The sequence below is a fragment of the Ictalurus furcatus genome, chromosome 22 (assembly GCF_023375685.1).
Source record: "Ictalurus furcatus strain D&B chromosome 22, Billie_1.0, whole genome shotgun sequence".
NCBI lineage: Eukaryota > Metazoa > Chordata > Actinopteri > Siluriformes > Ictaluridae > Ictalurus > Ictalurus furcatus.
In genome coordinates this window covers 8,784,818-8,806,441 of record NC_071276.1, presented here as the reverse complement: position 1 = coordinate 8,806,441, position 21,624 = coordinate 8,784,818, and the positions used below count along the sequence as shown (strand labels likewise).

The 21,624-nt window shown below is 38.4% G+C and overlaps 1 protein-coding gene across 2 annotated transcripts in view; it reads right to left on the bottom strand.

Annotated features, from left to right (window-relative positions):
• Positions 1-3,644: 3,644 nt before the first annotated feature.
• rxrab (retinoid x receptor, alpha b) overlaps positions 3,645-21,624 on the bottom strand; it is a 69,061-nt gene continuing 51,081 nt past the window's right edge. For both annotated transcript variants that reach the window (XM_053653798.1, XM_053653799.1), the window contains 5 exons: positions 19,497-19,626; positions 17,823-17,955; positions 15,026-15,117; positions 14,493-14,598; positions 3,645-11,834 (listed from right to left, as the gene is read on the bottom strand). In XM_053653798.1, the coding sequence (XP_053509773.1) occupies positions 11,687-11,834; positions 14,493-14,598; positions 15,026-15,117; positions 17,823-17,955; positions 19,497-19,626 (609 nt within the window). In that variant the 3' untranslated portion in view covers positions 3,645-11,686. The remainder of the gene's footprint in view (positions 11,835-14,492; positions 14,599-15,025; positions 15,118-17,822; positions 17,956-19,496; positions 19,627-21,624) is intronic.

The following is a 21,624-nucleotide window of genomic DNA, read 5'->3' as shown; positions in this document are numbered from 1 at the left end:
CTCCCCATGAGCTAAGTGTGAAAAGATGTTATGTAATCCTGAAAGTGTGTAGGCTGAGTGTGTACAGCCTAGTAGGTCTGTTGGTGGTGCTGCAGCCAGTGGCAGGGATGTTGATTCCATAGTCACCAGATGTTTTTTCTGGAGGCAGAGGAGACAGAGAACTGAGCAGAGGCTAGGGGAGAACAGCATCCCGGGTGTGATCCACACCAGAAGGGCACAGTTCTTTCCTAAGCCAACTGGCATGCCAACAGGAGCCATCAGACAATTGTGTAACTGCACTTAACTGCCTTTCACCTGCTGGGGCTGTGACCAGAAATTGTGGAGTTTGTTTCTTCAGTGTGGTTGACGAACCTGCACCCAGAACAGTGGGGAAATTCTGGGAATCTGGGCATTTTTATTTGCAATGAATCTGTCCAATGTATCTTTTGAGTTGTTGTCTGTGCACACTGGTATTCATCACAGGGCTTCCCCAGGAAAAAGTAGAAGGGCAAAGTCTGTGTTGGGGTAACTCCAGCCAATATCAGTTTTGCTGCTGACACCCAAGTGGTAGCTTACTGAGCTGTCCTGTAATGTAGTAGTGTTTGAAACAAGGCCTCATTGAAGGAGCAGCCTTGAGCCAAGTGGGCTCTCAGACCATTTTTCAGCAACTGATCAAATCTCTCTACACCCCTGTTTGACTGTTGATGATAGTAGGATGTTCGTATGTGTTTAATCCCTTTGATTTGGCTATAGCTGGTAAACTCAGCAGACACTAGTTGAGGGCCATTGTCAGTCATCAAGGTCCTTGGCAGGCCCCAGTGGGTGAGGAGCAATTCCCAAAGGTGGAACTGGACATAACAGAGCCCACAGGTCACTGTGTGTAGATCATAAAATACCACCAGGAAAAGCAAATGATGGGGCACATCATGGAGGTCTCAGCAAATATCCAGTTGAACATGGTCCCAAGGTTGAGTAGGCCCACACTTTTAACAAAGGGGCCAGTTCTCCAGCCTACAAGACGGAGTACAGTCCCGAACAAGCGGTTCAAAGTCTTTGTCAAGCTCTGGCCACCATATGAGATCCCTACAATGCTGCTTCAGTTTAACTATGCCGAAATGGCCCTTGTGTACCATGGCCAACACTTGTCCTCTGAGCTTAGCGGGAATAATGGCAGTGTCCCAGGCCAAACATGTATTGTTCCAGCATGAAATTTGGGTATGCAGCTGGACATCTGGTGGGACTTTAACTGACCAGCCATTGAGGATGTACTTGCAGACAGTAGAGAGAGTGGTATCAGCAGCTGACTCTTCTGTGAGTTCCTCCATGGACACAGAGGCCATAAGGGGTGCATACACGATATAGATGAGGCCCTCATTCTCAACCACATGACAGGAGACAATGGGTGATGGCATGGACTGGGATAACAAATCAGCTACTATGTTATTTTTCCCTCATGTGAACTGTATTGTAAAGTTATACTGCTGGAGGCAGTCTGTTCAGCGATACATGCCTAGGGGTTTGTGGCCAGACCCAGACATGGACATGCTGTAAGTGGGGTCAGAGCTTGGTGGGTGAATTGTTGGCTATAAAAATAGGCATGCCAGTGATTGCAAGCCCATACACAAGACAGAACCTCCCTCTCTCCAGCTGAATGCACAAGAAGCAAAAGCCACAGGTCGTTTGATGCTGTTCTGTAGTTGTGAAAGAACAGCCCCAGCGGCTGTAACTGAATCATCACAAGTGACCAGTGTGGGATAGTCAACCCTAAAGTGGGCCAGGACAGGGGTCCTCATCAACAACTCATTGAGTATGCACACAGCTTCAGAACAGGTTGAAGACCAGATCCAGGGGGCATCCTTTTTTATTATCTACCCTCTGGTAGAGAGGGTATGTAAGAGTAGAATACAGGAAACAGGAAAAAGGCACTAAATGCATGTAGTATGTTGTCATCCCCAGACACGAGGCAACTTGCGCTGCAGATGAAGGCTCTGGCACCTGATGGATAGCCTCAATATTGAAATGCAAGGGTGAAAAGCCTTTGGCTGAAATGTGAAAGCCAACAAAATCAACCTCTAGCACTGCAAATGAGCATTTCTATATATTAAGTGTCAGATTATTTTGACTGAGAGCAGCAAAAGTGGCCCTTAAGTACTGTTCACAAGTCACTGCATTCAGCGCATGGACAATGATTTCATCAATGTAGATGGCAATGCCAGGGATGCCAGCCAGGATGGTGGGCATGATTTTTTGGAAACAGTTAAGGGTGGAGCTGAGTCCGAATGGCATCCTAGTGTAACAGAACACACCAACATGCATGATGAATGCAGTAAGGTTTCTGCTGTCTGGATGTAGAGGAACCTGGAGATAACCTTGGTGTAGGTCAAGTTTAGAAAAAATGGTTGAGCCATGAAGGTGTATGGTCAGCTTTTCAATTGTTGGCAGAGAGTAGCGATCATGAATTACTGCTTTATTGACAGCCTGTAAATCCACACAGACTCTAAGGCCACCAGATTTTTTCTTAGCTACAGTGAAATCGTTCACAGGTTCAATAACGCCCTCTGCCTGCAGTTTGCCAAGTTCTGCTGTGACTTCCTCACTCAATGCCAGTGGAATGCGGCGAAGTAGCTGAATTATTGGTTTCACTGTGGGGTCCAAAAAAGTTGGTGTGTGAATGCAAGGAAGCACCCAAGGCCATCAAATAGTGTTGGCCATTCTTGGCACCAGGAGGAATCGACAATAAGAATTTGAGCCCCTTTGTTGTCCAACAGAGAAAAGTCCAGGCTTGTAAACAGGTTGAGTCCTAGGATGTTTCTTCCATGCTGTGTAACATCAAATTGGAACGGGGGAAGAGCCTTGTTGCTGTACTGGACAGGCACATGTATGAGAACAATAACGTCAATTGCCGAACTTCCAGATCCAAACAAATTCAGAGTGGGCGGTTAGAGGGGCAAAGGTGGCAGGAAGTATTCATAAGTGGCTATAGAGAGTAGTGAGACTTTAGGCCCTTTGTCCAGTAAGAGGGGAATACAAGAATCCACTATGTTAACAGAACATGTAGAAAAAACCTGTCGAATTGGCGTTGATTGAATGAATGATAGCAGGGGTTGCAGCTTTAGCATGTGGGTTTCATTTGTGTGAGCTTGAACTGGAGCAGACCGACACCATTGTGCAAATGGTTAAGCTTTTGACACTGTTGACAGGTTCGCTCCTGTGCCGGACATGCGAGGAGTGTATAGTGGAACCACAATTTCCACATCGGTGCTGAACTTGAGGGTGCGTATATTGTATGTCTGCGCTTGAATAAATGTCTGAATCATTCCCCTTAACATGTGTACATTCTTGTATTATGTCTCCACTGCTTTTACACTTAGTTCATGTGCTTTGGCTAGTTTAGTAGTGTACTCAGCAGCAGACTCAATTTGAGAGGCAATAATTATAGCTTTATCTAAAGTGAGATCATTATCTTCCAATAACAGCTGCTCCTGAATGAGTGTATTATTTGTCTTCTCAATTAACTGGTCTCATATCATTTCGTACAAAAAAACGAACAGTTTTGCCAGTCCTAAGTCAGCAACATATTGAGCAATTGACTCACTCATTGCTAGCAGGTACATTCCAAATGCACGTTTTCCATTGCCTTCTTGGGATAGCCGGTTTGCCGGGATGGGCAAAAAAGAGCCATCCTTGTCACCAAACATTATATCTGTAGAGATGACTGGTACTCGAGCTAAGGTTTCTTTTATTTAATCTTTGCACCACATTGAACAATTGTTACAATAGGTAACATGTTACAATATGGAATTAATTGTCCAGGGCTTCACTTTGAAGTTGAGTTTCCACCTGAGCAACATAAAACCACTTCAGTGTTCTCTCTGTATGTGTTTGTGTATGTGTGTGTGTGTGAACAAAGCACAATGCTTACACTGGGGCCTGCAAAAATGACTACCATTGCTTAAAATCTTATATCAGGCCTCCATAAAATTAAGTTTAATTACACACATGTCCATGAAAAAGTGTACTTCCCTATATTAGGGATACTCACAATTGGTGTGACTTCTGGCTTTGCATGGTGTTGCTAATAGCTTTGTAGTCCGGTTCATAGGTGGTCAAGTTCAATTTCATGCAGGTGTTCAAACTCTCCTCTATCAACCTTGAGCACTGGTTGGATTTGATATTGTTCACATGCGAGAAAGACTGACAAACATGGACAGCACAGCCGTACTGACACGTCGTAGTATGGCAAAGTTTGGGGGAAGTTCACTCCAGGTCTTCAATATAAGAATGTCCTCACGTTCGAGGTTCCTCATGTCCTTCCACTTCTGCTCATTTTGAGAACGGTAAAACTACATTTTGAGAAACGACAAATGACGTTTTCCAGCTTGGTATTCAGAGTGTCCAATTTAGTCGACCATATTTATGCAGATTTGAGCTCAACATTCTTTAACGCAATACTTGCAATAGAAGTGCCAGGGATGACACTGAGATGATTGTCATCAAGTTTGGTCTCTTGTGGATGATTGATAAATTTTGACAAATTGCTGTGCACGCAAAAGTCCCCAAAATGTGCTTTTCTTGCTCACATCAGAGATACAAACCTTTGTGTACCCTCTCTATCTCAAATCACAAAAAAAAAACAAAACAGTTCAGTTCCCATAATCAGCATGCATAACTTTACATATCCCTTGTCAGTAAAAGGTTTTTCCTTGTCTCCAATGCTGGCAGCAAAGCTGGTAACATTCAGGCTTCCAGGGGCCCCGTCCACGCTTGCAGCTGCTGCTGTCCGGGTTGCAGTTTATGTTGGAGCTCCATGCATGCCTTCCTTCGGCGTTCGCCCACCAGGTACTTTGCTGCAAAAGCTGCATAGTGGGTTCCGAAATGTCTCATAACATTTGATTTTTTAAATGAGGCAATATGTTCTGTGCAAATCAGACACAGCAGGTTTACCGTTGATTGGTGTTGTGACACTTGCACACATCACTGCATACACGAATTGGAGGGAACAACTTGAAATGTACTATTGCAAACTGGCTTTTCATTGACTTCAGTAGGCTGTACAATAAAGGGATTATAATTTAGTTTTCGTTTTAGTTTTTAGTTTTTCTTTTTTGCCTTTTAGTTTTCTGCAAGAAACTGATCTCTAGTTATGTCTCTAAGTTTTTAATGATCATATGTTGGTGCAGGGTGAGGCACCTGGCAGGCCACATAATTTTTGTTAAAGAGCCATGTGTGGCTTGCGAGCCATAGGTTCCTGACCACAGTCATTCATCCTATCTTTTATGTAATGAACACATGTAATGTAACCTATGTAATGAACACATTGCCTTAACTATAAACTAGAAAGAAATACAAAGATGAGCCACAAAAGTTCTAGAACCCAATATTAACCTCTTCCAAAGTGATGGGAAGGCCAAAGTGTGGAGAAAGAATGAATCTGCTCATGATCCAAAACATATAAGCTCATCAGTCAAGCATGGTAGAGATGTGTCATGGCTTGTTCTCACATGGATGCTTCTGTAACAGGCTGACTAATCTTTATTGATGATGTAACTCATGATGGTAGCAGCAGAATGAGTCTACAGAAACAATCTGTCTTCCAATTTACAGAGAAATGCGTCTAATCTAATTGAGAGGAACTTCATCATGCAGCAAGACAATGACCCAGAAAGCAGTGCCAACACAACAAAGGACTTCATCAGGGGGAAAAAGTGGAAAGTTTTAGACTGGCCATGTCAATCATCATACCTTAACCCAGTTGAGTATGCATTTCAACTCCTGAAGAGGAGACTGAAGGGAGAAACCCCCCTGAAACAAGCGACAACTGAAAGAAGCTGCAGTAAAAGCCTGGAAAAGCATCAGAAAAGAAAAATGCAACAGTTTGGTGATGTCATTTGGTCACTGGCTTGATGCAGTTATTGCAAAAAAAAGATATACAATAAAATATTGTGTTATTTACTTTAATTTACTTTATGATCTGTTCCTATATTTTCGCTCACCTAACTTAGGGATCTGCCCTAATGTTTTAAGTTGTTAAACACAACTAGATGTAAATATCAGGAAATATAATCTGAAATTCTGATCTATCGTCTCATTCATCTTGTGACTCAAACCCAAATGTCTTCAATGTATAGCAGAAGCAATAAAATTGGCCTTGCTGTTCCAATACTTTCAGAGGGGACTGTATTAATAAATGAGACATCAGCCATTTTAATGGTTTATTAGTTCCTGTTATAATTTACATTATAACAGCTATAAACAATCGTTCTCTCACCCGCAGGTCTCTCTTTCTCTCTCTTTCTTTCTCTTTCTCTCTCTCTCTCTGAAAAAATGCATGTAATTTGTGTTATTTTTTAAAGTTTAAACTCTTCTGTCCTTTGCCTTGCTGGAAAACTTTACAAAGCACTGTGACTGTTACAAAGTGCTGACACCCGTGACACCTCCCATAAATGTGAAATAAATGTCTCCTAGCAAAAAACCTCACCATGTCAATGATTATGCATATTCTTTGTTAAATGACAATAAGTTTAAAAAAAAATCCATTCAATCGACTATGTGGAGCGTCCATCATATATTTTGTTGTGAATGAATAGTTACTATAGAAATAATAGTAAATTACGATTGCATTAATATAACATTGCTTTAGTGTTATAGCCGGAACTACAGCCTGAGTCATGCAATTATACAAAATTAATGCACACCATTCTGGTTCAATAATTTAACTGTGTTATATGATTAAGGAGTATCACATGAGCAAGAATTCCATTGTATTGACTATCAGCATGGCTGTGATTTGGCTATAGGAATGAGAATTCAAGCCGAGTGCTGCAGGTAATCATTTTGATATTCATTACGACAGCATGATTGTGAGTGTGCTATTACTTATTTACAACAGTTCTATAAACAATAAATACATATATAATAACTATTGATTCAGACACAATATGGCCAAATATTTTGTTTATTTTTGCGCCATTAATGAAAATGGTTCCCAAAGAAGCCACAGCTGGACAGAGCATTGCGTGTTAACATGTAACAATTAACACATAAACTGACTGACAATCCAATAAAATCAGTGGACTGGACCTAACTGTTGTATAACCAAACTATCAGCAATTATCAACAGCTGCTGTTTAACCTAAAAAAAAAAAAAAAAAAGACGACAACAGTCACCATTGACAAAGCAATGAACAAAGCAGTCAACATATTTTTGGCACAAATGATACCTCATATTCTTCCCATGTAAACAGCTTCCACCTGGGAAAGAAAAGACTAACACATGTATCCTGTGGCAGCTGAAAACATGAAGCAGAGAGAGCTGACTACTCTCTAACTTAAACATGAATTAACAGATGCTTTCAGGTTGATGTTGCTCTAGCAACATTTTGGGTGACCAAAATTGTTAATCTTGTAGTTGTAGGTTAAAACGAAAAAAGCAAAATTCAAACAGCAAATATGTTGTAGCGTAACCATAATAGTAAACTTGTTTAAAAAAATCATTTTTGGCCCAACTATTCCATTAAATTAACAATCTGCATGGACTCATACTAATTATAGGCTCCTGTAGCCTGTTCTTGTAGTGTCTTACGACATACATTGGACATACATGAGAATGAGAAATATTCACCAATTTCTCTGTATCTGGTGGAATGTAGGCAGCTTTTGTACATTCCATCTAGCTTTTATACGTAGGAGGATTTCCAATTTGAATCTTGTAAAAACGTCTCTCCATCCAGTAGATTTTCTCCTAATTCTGAAGACCACATGGTGTACATCTGGAATCATAACTGTAATACATATCTATATTATTTGTATAACTGGCAACACACCATTCATATTCTACCTGCTTCGTAGTGGAAGACGAAGGGACGGAAAACTTGTCACTCATGCTGTGTAAATTATGTGCTTTGTTTATTATTTGTGTATGATTTGTTTCTAGATGTGGAGATTGCGACTGCTATTCATCCTGCAGAGAACATCATCACATCAGCAGCACTGGAGAATGACAAGACTATTCAACTGTGGATGAGTGATTGCTAAGGCACAGGACTAATTAATAGATTTCTGTGAGAGATGTATGACCTGAGGAATGTGTATACAGTATTTTCTAATCTGTTCTGATTATTCCCTGTTCATATAATATTTGTCTATATTCTTTCCTATTTTTATTGCATCTATTATTAGAAGATAAACTATGAGTTCCACAATTCAATTATCATCTAATATGATGTTCAGAAGAACTGAGACTACTGCTGAACTTTTTTTAATGATTGGAGCCTTTCATTTATTTTTCATGCATCCTCGCCCCCCACCCCCCAGCATTGCTAGGTTTGTTGGAATACACTCAAACTAAGCAATTGGGTCAGTTACAGATGGTTGACAAATACAACTAAATTCAGGTTTTTTTGGGTTCACTTGAATTGTCACTGCCAATCAATACAAAGTTGCTCAGACAGATCACCTTTACCCTATAATGACAAATTTTTATCCTGATGGGAGTGGTCACTACCAGCATAACAATGTCCCAGCCATAGGGCACGAGGGCTCATTGTATGTTTTGGCTGAAAATAATGTAAATGATAAGCTATCGCATTCACAGTGACCATATCTCAACCTAACTGAACACCTATGGGAGATTTTGGAGTCACCACCATCATCAAAACACAAAAGGAGAGAATATCTGTAAGAGCAATGGCATTCATGCCTCCAGTACATTACGAGTCCTGTAATATCTAGGTCAAGGCACACTGAAGCCTGTCTGTGAAAACTGTTTAATTAACTCTTCGGTTAATAATTTATTTTTGGGTGAAATGTGTTCTATGCCTTCTCTGATGTGCTCATGATTAGACGCCTTATATGTTTATCAAATAGGACTTATCAAATAAGGGAACTACCATCACCTTTTCTTTAATTTATTTTCATTCAGAAACTTGGGTAACTGCAGGAATTCATCTATGTTTTCACACAAATTCCAATGTCTGTAGTGTACAATGCTGTTTAAATATTCTGGCTGATTTGCCCCATCTATGATGTCTGTAAAAAATACTGCAGATTTGTGTTGATTTTAGCAGGGAAAATATACAAACATTTTTATTTTTGTTGTCTTCAAAGAAGTTTGTAACTGGTTAATGGTTCTGTCATGCAGTAAGGAAAGTAACTTTCAAAACAGAAAGTTTTCAAAAATTATTCTCATTGTAGTGATACATAAAAATGACGTTTTTCACTTTCCAGGTGAAGCCCAATGATGCTAAAACAAACAACAACAACAACAACAATAAAAGAATTGGGGAAAATGTTTCAACGGCAACCTGTTCAGAGGGCAAGACCCTTCCATTTTACAAATCAACATGTATACAATTAATGTATGCAAAATTCAATGGAATTATGTAAATACATGGAACACAAGCATAAAATTACAATTGTACAAAAATATATATATCTCTCTAAACCAAACTCTTTTCATGGTTTGCCAAAACCTTGCTTATCATGGGGAAAGTGTTTCACCCATCTCTGTTTGTCTACTAAACCCTGTTTGTCTTCCATGAGGCCCAACACCCAGGATTACTCTATAGATTAGGGCCTTTTAGAGTTTTGGCTTGGATTTCTACTCCAAATAAGAGTTTTTTTTGTGTTCTTCCTATGACTTCATGCTGGTGTTTAAAGCCCAGAGTTTTAAACATGGTTTCAGGCTACAGGTGAGAAGGGCTTTAGGCAAACTAAAGGATAAAAACTGATGATATTGTGAAAAACACCACTGTTAGGGTTTTGTGATTTTTTTTTTTTAATGTGAAGAAACTGCATGTAAACCGTGTATGTGCCTGAGTGGTAGCCTCTGCTTTCACTGAGTTAAATATGTGACTACTGAAAGAGCGATAAGTGACTGAATTTCTGCACAGTCTGATTATGAAAAACTGTAATAATAATAATAATCTCAAATGTATATTTACTATATAAGAACACTGTTTTAGTTCAGCCTGGCTCAGTTTGCAAGAGGTTCCTTTTAGCAAACATCACAACAATCTGTCTGTTCCTTATAATACAGAAAGTAATTGCACAATATGAGTCTGATTAATACTATAATATAAAAAGTGTTTTACAAAGCCTGAGGTCTGGTTATTTCACACTGTCAAACAATGAAGGATTCTTCAGATTCCTCTCCCAGCGTAATGTTGAACTGTAGTATCACCTGTGAAACACCAGGTGGTAGGGTAAGCTCTTCCTAAACCTCCCACATCCCTGAGGCCAGACCATCATCTGGATTCTCTTAACAGAGGCTATGTTCACATTACAAGTCTTATTCAATTCCATTAAAAAAAATCTTTTTACTCTGATTGTTATATTAAATTGTACAACCTGTAGTATCAACTGCGAACACCAGGTGGCAGCCTAACCCCTCTCTCTTTCTGCCTTAACAGGTCACATTTCATGTGTATGTGACCTCAGACCTCTGCCCTGAAATTATTTACATGAGCGTATTTTGAAATCAATAAAATTACATACGTGATCCAAGCATCATGAACAACAACAAACATATTTAGGGGGAATGTGGTAATGACACTAGCACAATCTGCCATTACAGAGATTTGCTCCAGAGGCAGACTGACAGCTCGACAGCAGTTATATGACTTTTCTCCATTTCGTTCTCCTAGTTAACACTGCTAGCAGGCTACCAGCACTGGGTGAATATAACTCGCCTTATATGTTCTCATATGATTACATGGCTATGTATCTAGTACCATATATTAGTATCCTGAATCTGAATTGCGAGGACTTTGTCTTGTGTCACTTCAGCCTTTTAATGTGAACGTAGCCTAATTGCATATTTTCATAGCACAAATGCTGCTTTGCTGGGAATCATCACATGACATTTAAATGAAAATCTTTGGAAATACTTGCTACATTAATGAGATGAATTATGAAGGCAAAACAATTGATAATCAAACATCTAAAATTTTACATGAACAACAAAGAATCATTGCTTTTTTCTATCATTAAACTTGAATCAGGCAAACAGCAAACCTGATTTTCATTTTAAACCATTCTGTCAATCATATGCCTCTGTTACAGCCAAACAACACTGCCCTTTGCAGAGACCAACTGCTGGCAGCCTCGCTAATCAACACTGTTTAGAAGAAAAAAAAAAAGAATTAAAAAAAAAATTCAGTTAAGTGCTGCAAATACAATTTCTTTCTTATACATCTATCTCTCATCAGTGAATTACAAAATATATATTTTAAAAAATTGCGAAAATAACATTAAATGTTATAGTACATAAAGTACAGTCCATAACAAAGGCAGTGATGAGGTGTCAGAAAAAGGAATCCTGTGGTACCGAGGGGTGTGTATGAGGTATTGCAGAATTTTGTATCAGAACAGAGTGGACTGCAGAGGTAGGTCACTGTGAGGCAGAATATTCAAGAATTCATTTCAACCACAAGAGCATACCTGTTTTGACTCTCTTAATCCATCCTCCTTATGAATTAATCCATAGTGAATGGTCTTTGTGTAATTACATGGATTTGCAAATTCCAAAGATGAAGCACCAAAGCAAATCTGTTTGTCTCCTGGATTGCAAGATAAGACGTTTACCAGATAAAGCAGGTGTCACTGAGATGCATCTTGTCATGGCCTTGTGAAGGTGATGTGCATGAGAGTGCAGTGTTCTTTACAGGGACGAGTGACATTGTCATGGGCGAGTTAAGGCACTGCTCCTTTACGTCATTTGGTGTGGTGCCTCTAGCATTTCCATTAGAAATGTGTCAATGGGTGTGTCTCCAATGAGTTTGAAGAAAAAGAGGTGCTCCAGACACTTTAGACCGATGGAGCGTAGAGCAGGCAGTCGGAGTAGCAGTTTTGCAAATCTGCTCAAAGCATGTGAAGAAACAGATGTTATGATACACCTAGTTTAGAAGGTCTGCTTGTTATTATACAAGCCAAATTCCAAAAAAGTTAGGACGCTGTAAAATGTAAATAAAAACAGAATGCAATGATTTGCAAATCTAATCAACCCATATTTTATTCACAATAGAACATAGAAAACATATCAAATGTTTAAACTGAGGAAATGTAGCATTTTAAGGAAAAAATAAGGCAATTTTGAATTTGATGACAGCAACAAGTCTCTAAAAAGTTGGGACAGGGCCATGTTTACCACTGTGTAGCATCTCTTCTTCTTTTAACAACAGTCCGTATAAGTCTGCGAACTGAGGAGATCAGCTGCTGAGTTTTGGGTGCAGAATATTGTCCTATTCGTGTCTGATACAGGATTCTAGCTGTTCAAAAGTCCTGGGCCTTCTTGGTCATATTTTTTGTTTCATGATGCGCCAAATGTTTTCAACTGGGGAAAGGTCTGAACTGGCCAGTTCAATACTCGGACTCTTCTACTACGAAGCCATGCTGTTGTAATAGCTGCAATATGTGGTTTAGCATTATTTTGCCGAAATATGCAAGGCCTTCCCTGAAAAACACTTCGTTTGGATGGAAGCATCTATCACTCTAAAACCTGTATATACGTTTCAGCATTGATGGTACCTTTCCAGATGTGCAAGCTGCCCATTCCATAGGCACTAATGCGCCATCAGAGATGCAGGCTTTTGAACTGAGCGCTGATAAAAAGCCGTATGATCCCTCTCCTCTTTAGTCATCTTTAGTTTAGAGGATGCGGCATCTATGGTTTCTAAAAAGAATTTCAAATTTCGATTCGTCTGACCACAGAACAGTTTTCCACTTTGCCTCAGTCCATTTTAAATGAGCTTTAGCCCAGAGAAGACGGTGGCGTTTCTGGATCATGTTCACATATGGCTTCGTTGCATGATGGACCTTTAACCAGCATTTGTTAATGGCATGGTGAACTGTGTTCACAGACAATGACTTCTGGGGGTTTTTCTGAGCCCATGCAGTGATTTCCATTACAGAATCATGCCTGTTTAAATGCAGTGCCGCCTGAGGGCCCAAAGATCACAGGCATGCGATACTGATTTTCACCCTTGTCCCTTGCACACAGAGATTTCTCCAGATTCTCTGAATATTTTGATGATATTATGTACCGTAGATGATGAGATATTAAAAGTCTTCACAATTTTACGTTGAGGAACATTATTCTGAAATTGTTCCAAATTGTAGATGTAGTTTTTCACAGATTGGTGAACGTCTGCCCATCCTTACTTCTGAAAGGCTCTGCCTCTCTAAGATACTCCTTTTTTATACCCAATCATGTGAATGACCTGTTGCCAATTAACCTCCAACTCTTTCTTTTTAGTAACACTTACTTTTCCAGCCTTTTGTTGCCCCCGTCATAACTTTTTTGAGACGTGTTGCGGCCATGAAATTTAATTTTTTTTCCTTAAAATGGTACATTTACGCAGTTTAAACATTTTATATGTTTTCTATGTTCTATTGTGAATAACATATGGGTTTATGAGATTTACAAATCATTGCATTCTGTTTTTATTTACATTTTACACAGAGTCCCAACTTTTTTGGACTTGGGGTTGTACTTCTTTAGGGTGCTTTCACATATGCAGTGTTTATTCCATTTGAATCAAACCCTTGCACATTTTCTGCCTCAGTGAGGTTCATTTTGGCATGTAAGAACACAGTAACTGCACTGCAGGATGTGAATCAAACACGTTGTGTGTTTTGGGTTGTGGGCTACTAAACTGAGCTGAGAGTTAAACTGAAAGTCAAAGCATGCAAAATGCATTTGTTCTTAGTATTTGGACCAACAAACAAACAAAACAAAAGCTTGATGTGACACAAAATGTTTTTATTTATAAAAATAATTATTTATATAAATATCTAATAAATTATTTAGTGTCAGCTTCTGTTCTCTGTATGGTAATTCTTGTGATTTCTGTGTTGTGATTTCAGCAAAGGTTAATTTTACTCTTTAGTCCCCATCACTTTATTTCTGGGCAATGAATGAAGGAGCTTTGCGAGTAAGGTTTCTGTCCTGCACATACCACAGCAAAGTTTCTTGCTTTTTTATGTGAAGAATTTTGCAGACAATATTCAAAAGCAATTGCAAATTTGGCAGACACTGTATGTTCGTGTAAATGAAAATGCAAACGGTAATACACGATTTGCATTTTCATTTGAATTACGTCACAATTTATGCGTCCACAATTAGGAAATGCAATTGCAAATACAGTTTGCAATTGCTTTTGAATATTGTCCACAAAATACTTCCATACATTTTGTTTTATTTTGTGCACTATGAACTAAACTAAACAGAAACAAACCAAATTTTTCTCTGAAATGACGGACTAACAGGTGTAAAAGCACCCTTAAGTAAGTGTAATCAAACAAACAAAAAAAAACCTCATTGTCTTTTTCACTGTTATTACAGGGATTTTACACGTGACCTTCCTCAAGGATTAATATTTACACCAACATCAAAACCATCAACATTTCTAATTTCTAATGAATAACATTCATTACATTCAAGTAGACTATATTCAAAAATAACTTTGAAATAGCTTTATACTGTATACAAGAGAAATAGGTTTGTGTATATTTACCTCCCAGGCTGATCGGGGTATTTCTGTTTACAGTAGGCCTCCAGTGAAGCGTAAACTCTCTCTCTAAGTGCCTCCACCTCTGTTGGGTTAGACAGGCCTTTAGAGTCTACATTTGTGGGAGGGGAAGATATTAGAACATGACATGTTATGGCATATTTCAGGAATCAGTTGGTTAATATCAGTGCATCAGATACATTATGTATGTTAGGCCATACACTGAATGATGTCATGTTAAAAGCATTTTTATTTTGTATGAGGTAAGAGATTTCACTATGCATTGAGGATGTCATAACTATGTTTTTGTGTTAGGAAATAAACGATCATGGATGCTGGGTAAAGTGTTTTCATTTTATACAATGAGGCAGATTAAAAAGCACATTCACTATACAATATGCAATTCACAATACTTTTCTCAGATTAGGTTTCTAGGCACTGGATCAAGAAAAAAATTCATTAAATACCATGTTTTTCCTTTTAAAAAAGTAATATCTATAACCGTGTGTATGTACATATGTGAGTATGTGTTTCTGTACCTGGATTGAAAAGAACGATAGCTCGCAGGCATCCAAGCTCAGACTTGTCCATCTGCATGTCTCGCATCTTAGACACCAGCTCTGTCAGTACTCTGTTCCAATAAAAAGCAACTCAGTGTAACTTTGCAATAGTAAACTTTCCAGTTTTTCTGATGAGTTTGCTTTCACAAATACTGAGAAAAATGCCTCACAATGAATGACATAAAAATGCCTCCTCATCCCCTATCAGTATCAAAACCATTAAGGCACATGCAATGGCTTTTTTCTTTGCTGTAGACTGACTGGACATTTAATTAACAAGGGCACTGACAGATTTCATATGGAAAGTGAAACATGATCTCATATATACATAACTCTTCCTTGTGACCTAATGTAAAAGTGCTATAAATCTAGAGAGACACCAAATAACGTCCTTCGGAGAGTCATTTTCTAAAAGTCACAGATAATGATCTATGGCAGTCATAAATCGGTCATAAAGGTCTCATACATATATCAGAACAGAGCTTTCCAACCTGTTAAACAATGCAGCCGGTGTGTTTGCAGCAGAAGGCAGGCAATGTAAAATTGTAAAAATCCATGATTTGTTGGTCTTTGAGATCTTTTAATCTACTTTTGGATTCACATTTAGTGGAAATGCTAACATGTTACTTGGAGTCACGTTCAGTAAGCAACATTTAAATGAATAGGATGCATGTTATTTTAGTCCGTGCATGTTTGACAGTATTCAGACCGTTATTGAGTGCTAACACTAAACGGTTTTCCTATTACAGTTAGGGTTTGAATTTTAAAAACCTCTCATTGTAGCCTTCAAACCTACTGAAAGGTCTGTTTTGTATACCAATTTTCTAGATTAATAAATACTTGAGTGTAGGATCAGAGTTTCGATTTGGGAAGCTCATGATGATGAAAAGTTTCATGATGGTGGAAAGTTTTAAGGGAAAGAGAGCTTGTCAGTGTGTTTAACATCGTTGTATAAAATTTGACTGTTCGACTGGGAAACCTGATGCAATGGGATGATTTGGCTCTGATGTGACATCTAGGGAATGTTGCTTTTAAATCTTCCAGATGTAGCTTACATAAGATACGCAGTGAGTGTGTGGATGATGCCACTCGCCTTGCCAGTCCTTCTCCACATGCTTCTCTGTAAATTAATAATGTCTATTAGGGGTCATTGCCCAAAACGTTTGAGAACCACTGCCTTCAGGCAAGAGACTACAGCTAGAGATTAGAGTTCTGGTCATGTCAAGCATTTTTCAGTTATTGTTGGTTAAAGTGCATCTACAACATGTTTTCTCTTAAACAGCAACTTTGAAGAAGGCTGTAAGTGCTGCCAACTTGGCATAATGACGTCATGTCATATATCTCTGAAAGCTTGTTTCACATTATGATATATACATGTCAATTTCCTTTATAAGCATCACAAACCACAGTTACAAGAGTGGAAGGACATGAAACCACTCTTCATTTTTAAAACCATTTTTCTCAAAATCTGCTTTTTTTTTTCTACATTCAGAACCATAATCTCAGTTTCAGAAGACCTGCATTCATAAAATTTCGAATGCTCATTCCTATTCCTAATTAGAAGGATATTACAGAGGAAATTCCCAAAATGTTGATTATTGTTGGAATTATGTGAGACTGCAAAAATGGTATAAAATACTTCTCAAACAGTGCATGGTATTTTCTTGATTAAACCACAAAGAAAAAAACACACCAAAAAGTTTAATTCTAACATCAAAACACTTGATTTTAGCATTATTATTTATGCTAATTTATGCTAATTTAATCAGACCAAGTCTCATTTGAATAAAAAATTTAATTTTTTAAAAACATGTCCAATAAAAAAATACTTTAGCAATCAACTGCAGTGATTATAATATCTTTTGTTTAAAAAAAGAGAGACCCTATTCACCTATAGTACCTTACTGTAAATGACACTGTTTACTGCATTAGGTGACATTAACTATGAATTTCAGCTTTAATAAATCATAAGCAAGGTTGACAAAATTATAAAGTAATTTAACACATATTTTAATTAAACTAATTGACATTTGTTTAAATGTAACTGAAATACAAATATGTTGATCACATACACATACGTGTCTCCACACTGAAACCTGCTTTTTCAGCGTCAGGTCTGAATTTCGCCAGTTAACAAACACGAACATATTAATTAAGGTTTAATAAATTAATTTATAGTATGAACAGTGATTACAGAAGGTGCTGATTATATTGCTTATATTGTTTATTAATAGGGATACTGTGGCTTAGTTAATGGTTAGCATATTTGCCTTGTACCTCCAGGGTTGGCGGTTTGAATCCTACCTCTGCCCTGTGTGTGTGGAGTTTGCATGTCCTCCCCATGCTTCAGGGGTTTCCTCTGGGTACTCTGGTTTCCTGTCCCAGTCCAAAGACATGCATTGTAGGCAGATTGGCATCTCTAAATTGTCCATAGTGTGTGAATGGGTGTGCGAGTGTGTGAGCGATTGTGCCCTGCGATGGATTGGCACCCTGTCCAGAGTGTCCCTCACCTTGTGCCCCAGGTCCCCTGGGATAGACTCCAGGCTTCCCATCGCCATGTAGGATTAACACATTACACTGCATTGTGTGTGTGTGTGTGTGTGTGTAAACTGGGCTGCAGCAATGCGTGTGGGAGATAATGAGATGCACTGAAACCAACACCGTTTTACTTCAGTGATTTCCAACAGCCTGGGAACCTCTACGCTTTCCATGAACTGAACTGACACACACTTCTTAGTTTCTACTGCAAAGATGTGTGAAAGCAGCAGACACTCACCTATCAAAAATGGCACCTACTCCAGCACTATGTGCACTGTTTCTATGGACGTGGAGGCCGGTTGCTAACAATATGCCATCTTTCACACTTATCGAGCGGTGTGAGAAAGAAGCGATGAGGAGCTCGTTCCACCCTGTGAGAGATCAAGAGAGACAAGCAGCATTCAGTGGAGTCTCTGAACAGAAACAAGAGAAAAGACAAAAAGAAGACAATACATGCTGGTGGCCATTTGAGGTAACCACATGTTTTTGTCAAGAAAGTAAACAAAAGCTGGGAACAGCTTTGCTTGTTTTAAACGTGTCAAACGTAGATCAAGTCTAAATATGCTCCGACAAGGTCAGAGCTTAGCATGCACACATAGCATGCAATGATGCCGGGTGTCCTCAGGCAACCTCAGGCCTGCGGAACACATGTGGCACGAGAACAAATAAACACATTTGCTCCCTCAACAGTCATTGTTACCTACATTTTTATCATGCATTACAACGCGATCATAACAGATTTTTTCCAAATTTAAAACATTTACATACAGATTTTCATCAAACAACGTATTTGTATTATGTTTATAAAATTTTTCAGACAGTTTAGTTCTTTATGTTTTATAGAATATTCATTTATTCAGCTGAATTATGGGATTGCCTTCTTACATACTATGCTTATTAACTTTAATGCTTTAAAGCTTATTTATGCTTTAACGTCCAAAATAAAGGACTTCATAAAATTACATTGTTCAAACACTGACTAAAAACTCTTCATCCCTAAGCTGTTCCCTCCCATATGGAACGTACAGATATAGGGTAAATTCTTCTCAATGACAGTATTGTGTGTGCTGAATATCCAACAGATTATGGGAAAATGCCTATTATTAAATTCAATTCAATTTTATTTGTACAGCGCAATTAACAATGGACATTGTCTCAAAGCAGCTTTACAGAAATATATAATTCAATTCAATTTGTATAGTGCTTTTTACAATAGACATTGTCTCAAAGCAGCTTTACAGAAATATATAAACACAATATAGAGATTTTAAGTGTGTTAATTTATCCCAGTTGAGCAAGCCGGTGGTGACGGTGGCAAGGAAAAACTCCCTAAGATATTAAGAGGAAGAAACCTTGAGAGGAACCAGACTCAGAAGGGAACCCGTCCTCATCTGGGTAACAACGGATAGTGTGAAAGTAAAAGAAAGTTCATTATGGTTTTTATATGAAGTCTGTTTGTTGAACTAGTCCACTGTTCACTAAAGGAGACTTGAGTGCAAAATTGTATGTGGTCATTGCAGTCCTAAGGCCATCGCAGCAACCCTAGTCCCAGCAACCACAGCGAGAATGTCCATGTGGAATTGATGTCCAAAACCATTTCCATGGTACTTCAAGCAGTACCATCCTAAGCAATCTCCAGACTGTAGCCTCCAGTTTATGAGATTATGCAGTACAGGGTGGATGGAATTGGATAGATCTTGTAGTAAACACAAAATATGCTTATTTATGTGGCCAGTACTGTTCCAAATACCTGAGTGCTCAAGACTAGGACGTGAATGTCATATACAGTTATATACTGTATGATTATGTCTATGTAGCTATTGTACAATATTGAGGAACAAGCAAGTAAAAATTTGTTCATCAAGAGTAATCAAATGCACCTTATATTTGTGTGATTATATTGGTACAGTACCTGCTCGTAAAAGAATGACCTGGTCATCTAAAGGTAGGTCGGAAAAGTGTGGTATCCTCTTCGCCCATTCCACTAATGTGAAGAGCTGCTTATCAGCGGCTTGGCAAATGTTTGTAACGGGGTCGTTGGGCTGCAGAGAAAGAGACAGAAAGAGAAAAGAGAGCTTACAATACTATTCCATGGGAACTTCTAACCAAAAAATTTTTTATGTTTGTACTGCTTCAGGGTAACTCAAGGTGACAGAAATTGTATGAAAGAAAAAAAAAAACTATCCGTGAAGCACAGTCAGAGGAATACTAAACAGCTGGAAGGAAATCCAAGCCGCAGAGGATTTCATTTAATCCAGACCTATAATATACCTAGGAGGAACCTTCAACGGCCTGAACTTGTGTTGAGTTTTCTTTTGAAGATTAAAACTGAGACTAGTTTGACTTCTTTCTTATTTTCTGACTACATTTAACATTGTCTATCATAGGTTTTTTTTTTATGTTTTGCCCCTAATGTAGTCAATAATACCTGAAATGTTTAGTCTTAGGTTTGATTTATTTTTTAACTATGAGGCTAATGTAGTAAAAATTTATGAGAAACTTATAACTACAAACTAGTTACAGATACTACTAATTTTTTTAGCTTTGCAATGTACTTTTGTTAATAACAGTATTTTATTTTTAAATTTATAACAGCCTTAGAAACCAGATTAGCAAGTATATTTGAGATATTTACAAGGTATCTGGAATTTGAGGCAAGTATGAGATAATTTGCATAGTGCTAAACTTTGACATACAAGCTTCCATTATTTGTCAGATACAGTACATTACCCTCATAGCTCCTCTGAAACTAACAACAAATTCTGGACACCAAATGTGCATGGGAGTCTGGGGGGTGGGGGTGTTTATGGGGGGAATGCAGAGATATCATAGCTGCAGGAGAGAGAGAAAAACAAACATTTAATCAATGGGTGAAGTGACGAAGAAGGCGAGTCTGAGTAAGAAAGTAAAGGTTCACTTCTGTTGACGCATATTAGAAAAACATTTCAAATATCACTCTCACATTTTCTTCTCCTCCTCATCTCTCATAAATGGCCTTCATTCTGACATACTCTAAATCACAGAACATTTCATGATACCAGACATGCCTTAAAAATATTTCACATCTCAAAGATTTCAGCTGAGCCAGGAGGTGGTAGGATTCATCAGTGTCAGGTTTAATTCAAAAGAAGCTTTTCACCACCTTTAATCCTCCGTTGTTTATTGTTGTTCTTTGTTTATTTGTCCATGCCCTTGTTTTATGTTTTAGATATACACCACATGCTTACATACAAAACAACCCAATACAGTAACATCAACAAGTAACCTAGCGGCTTCACAGTAACACCCACATAAAACCATTAGCATATCATCTCACACTTACCCATCAACATACAACTATAGTACACCACTGATAAACACAGCAAGACTTCTCCCAAAAACATGACACTGATCAAATTCCTGACTCGGAACATCCGTGGTATTGGCTCTCAGGTTAAAAAAACAAAGTACTACAGCATCTCACTACACTTAACGCAGATATATGCTTATTTCAAGAAACGCATCTCTGAGAATCAGACAGTCACAAACTACACATTCCACAATTCAACCACATATTCTTCTGCCCACTACAACACCAAACAGACAGGTGTAGCAATTTTGATAAACAGAAAAACCTCATTCATACACAACACTACTATTACCGACCCTGAAGGTAGACACATCATAATAAACATCTCTATCGACAACACCCTGATAACCATAGCAAATATATATGGAGCAAATAGAGACAACCCCTCAGCCTTCTGTACCTTTTTCACACATATCGCCAACTTACCGGACTCCCCAGTCATAATTAGCGGTGACTTTAACACAGTCATCAACCCAGAATTGGAACTGGTAGACCACCAAAACAATTGATTATCACATTGATTAACCCTATTATTATGTCATGGGTCAATTTGACCCATTTGCACATTTGAGATGTCTGAAATACTGGTTAACCTCTCTTTTTCTCTTTGAATTTTTTTTACTTTCCTCATTTAGGGTCATGAACTTATATGCAAATATTTCTTCTTATGGCTTGTCTCGGAAAAGCCATA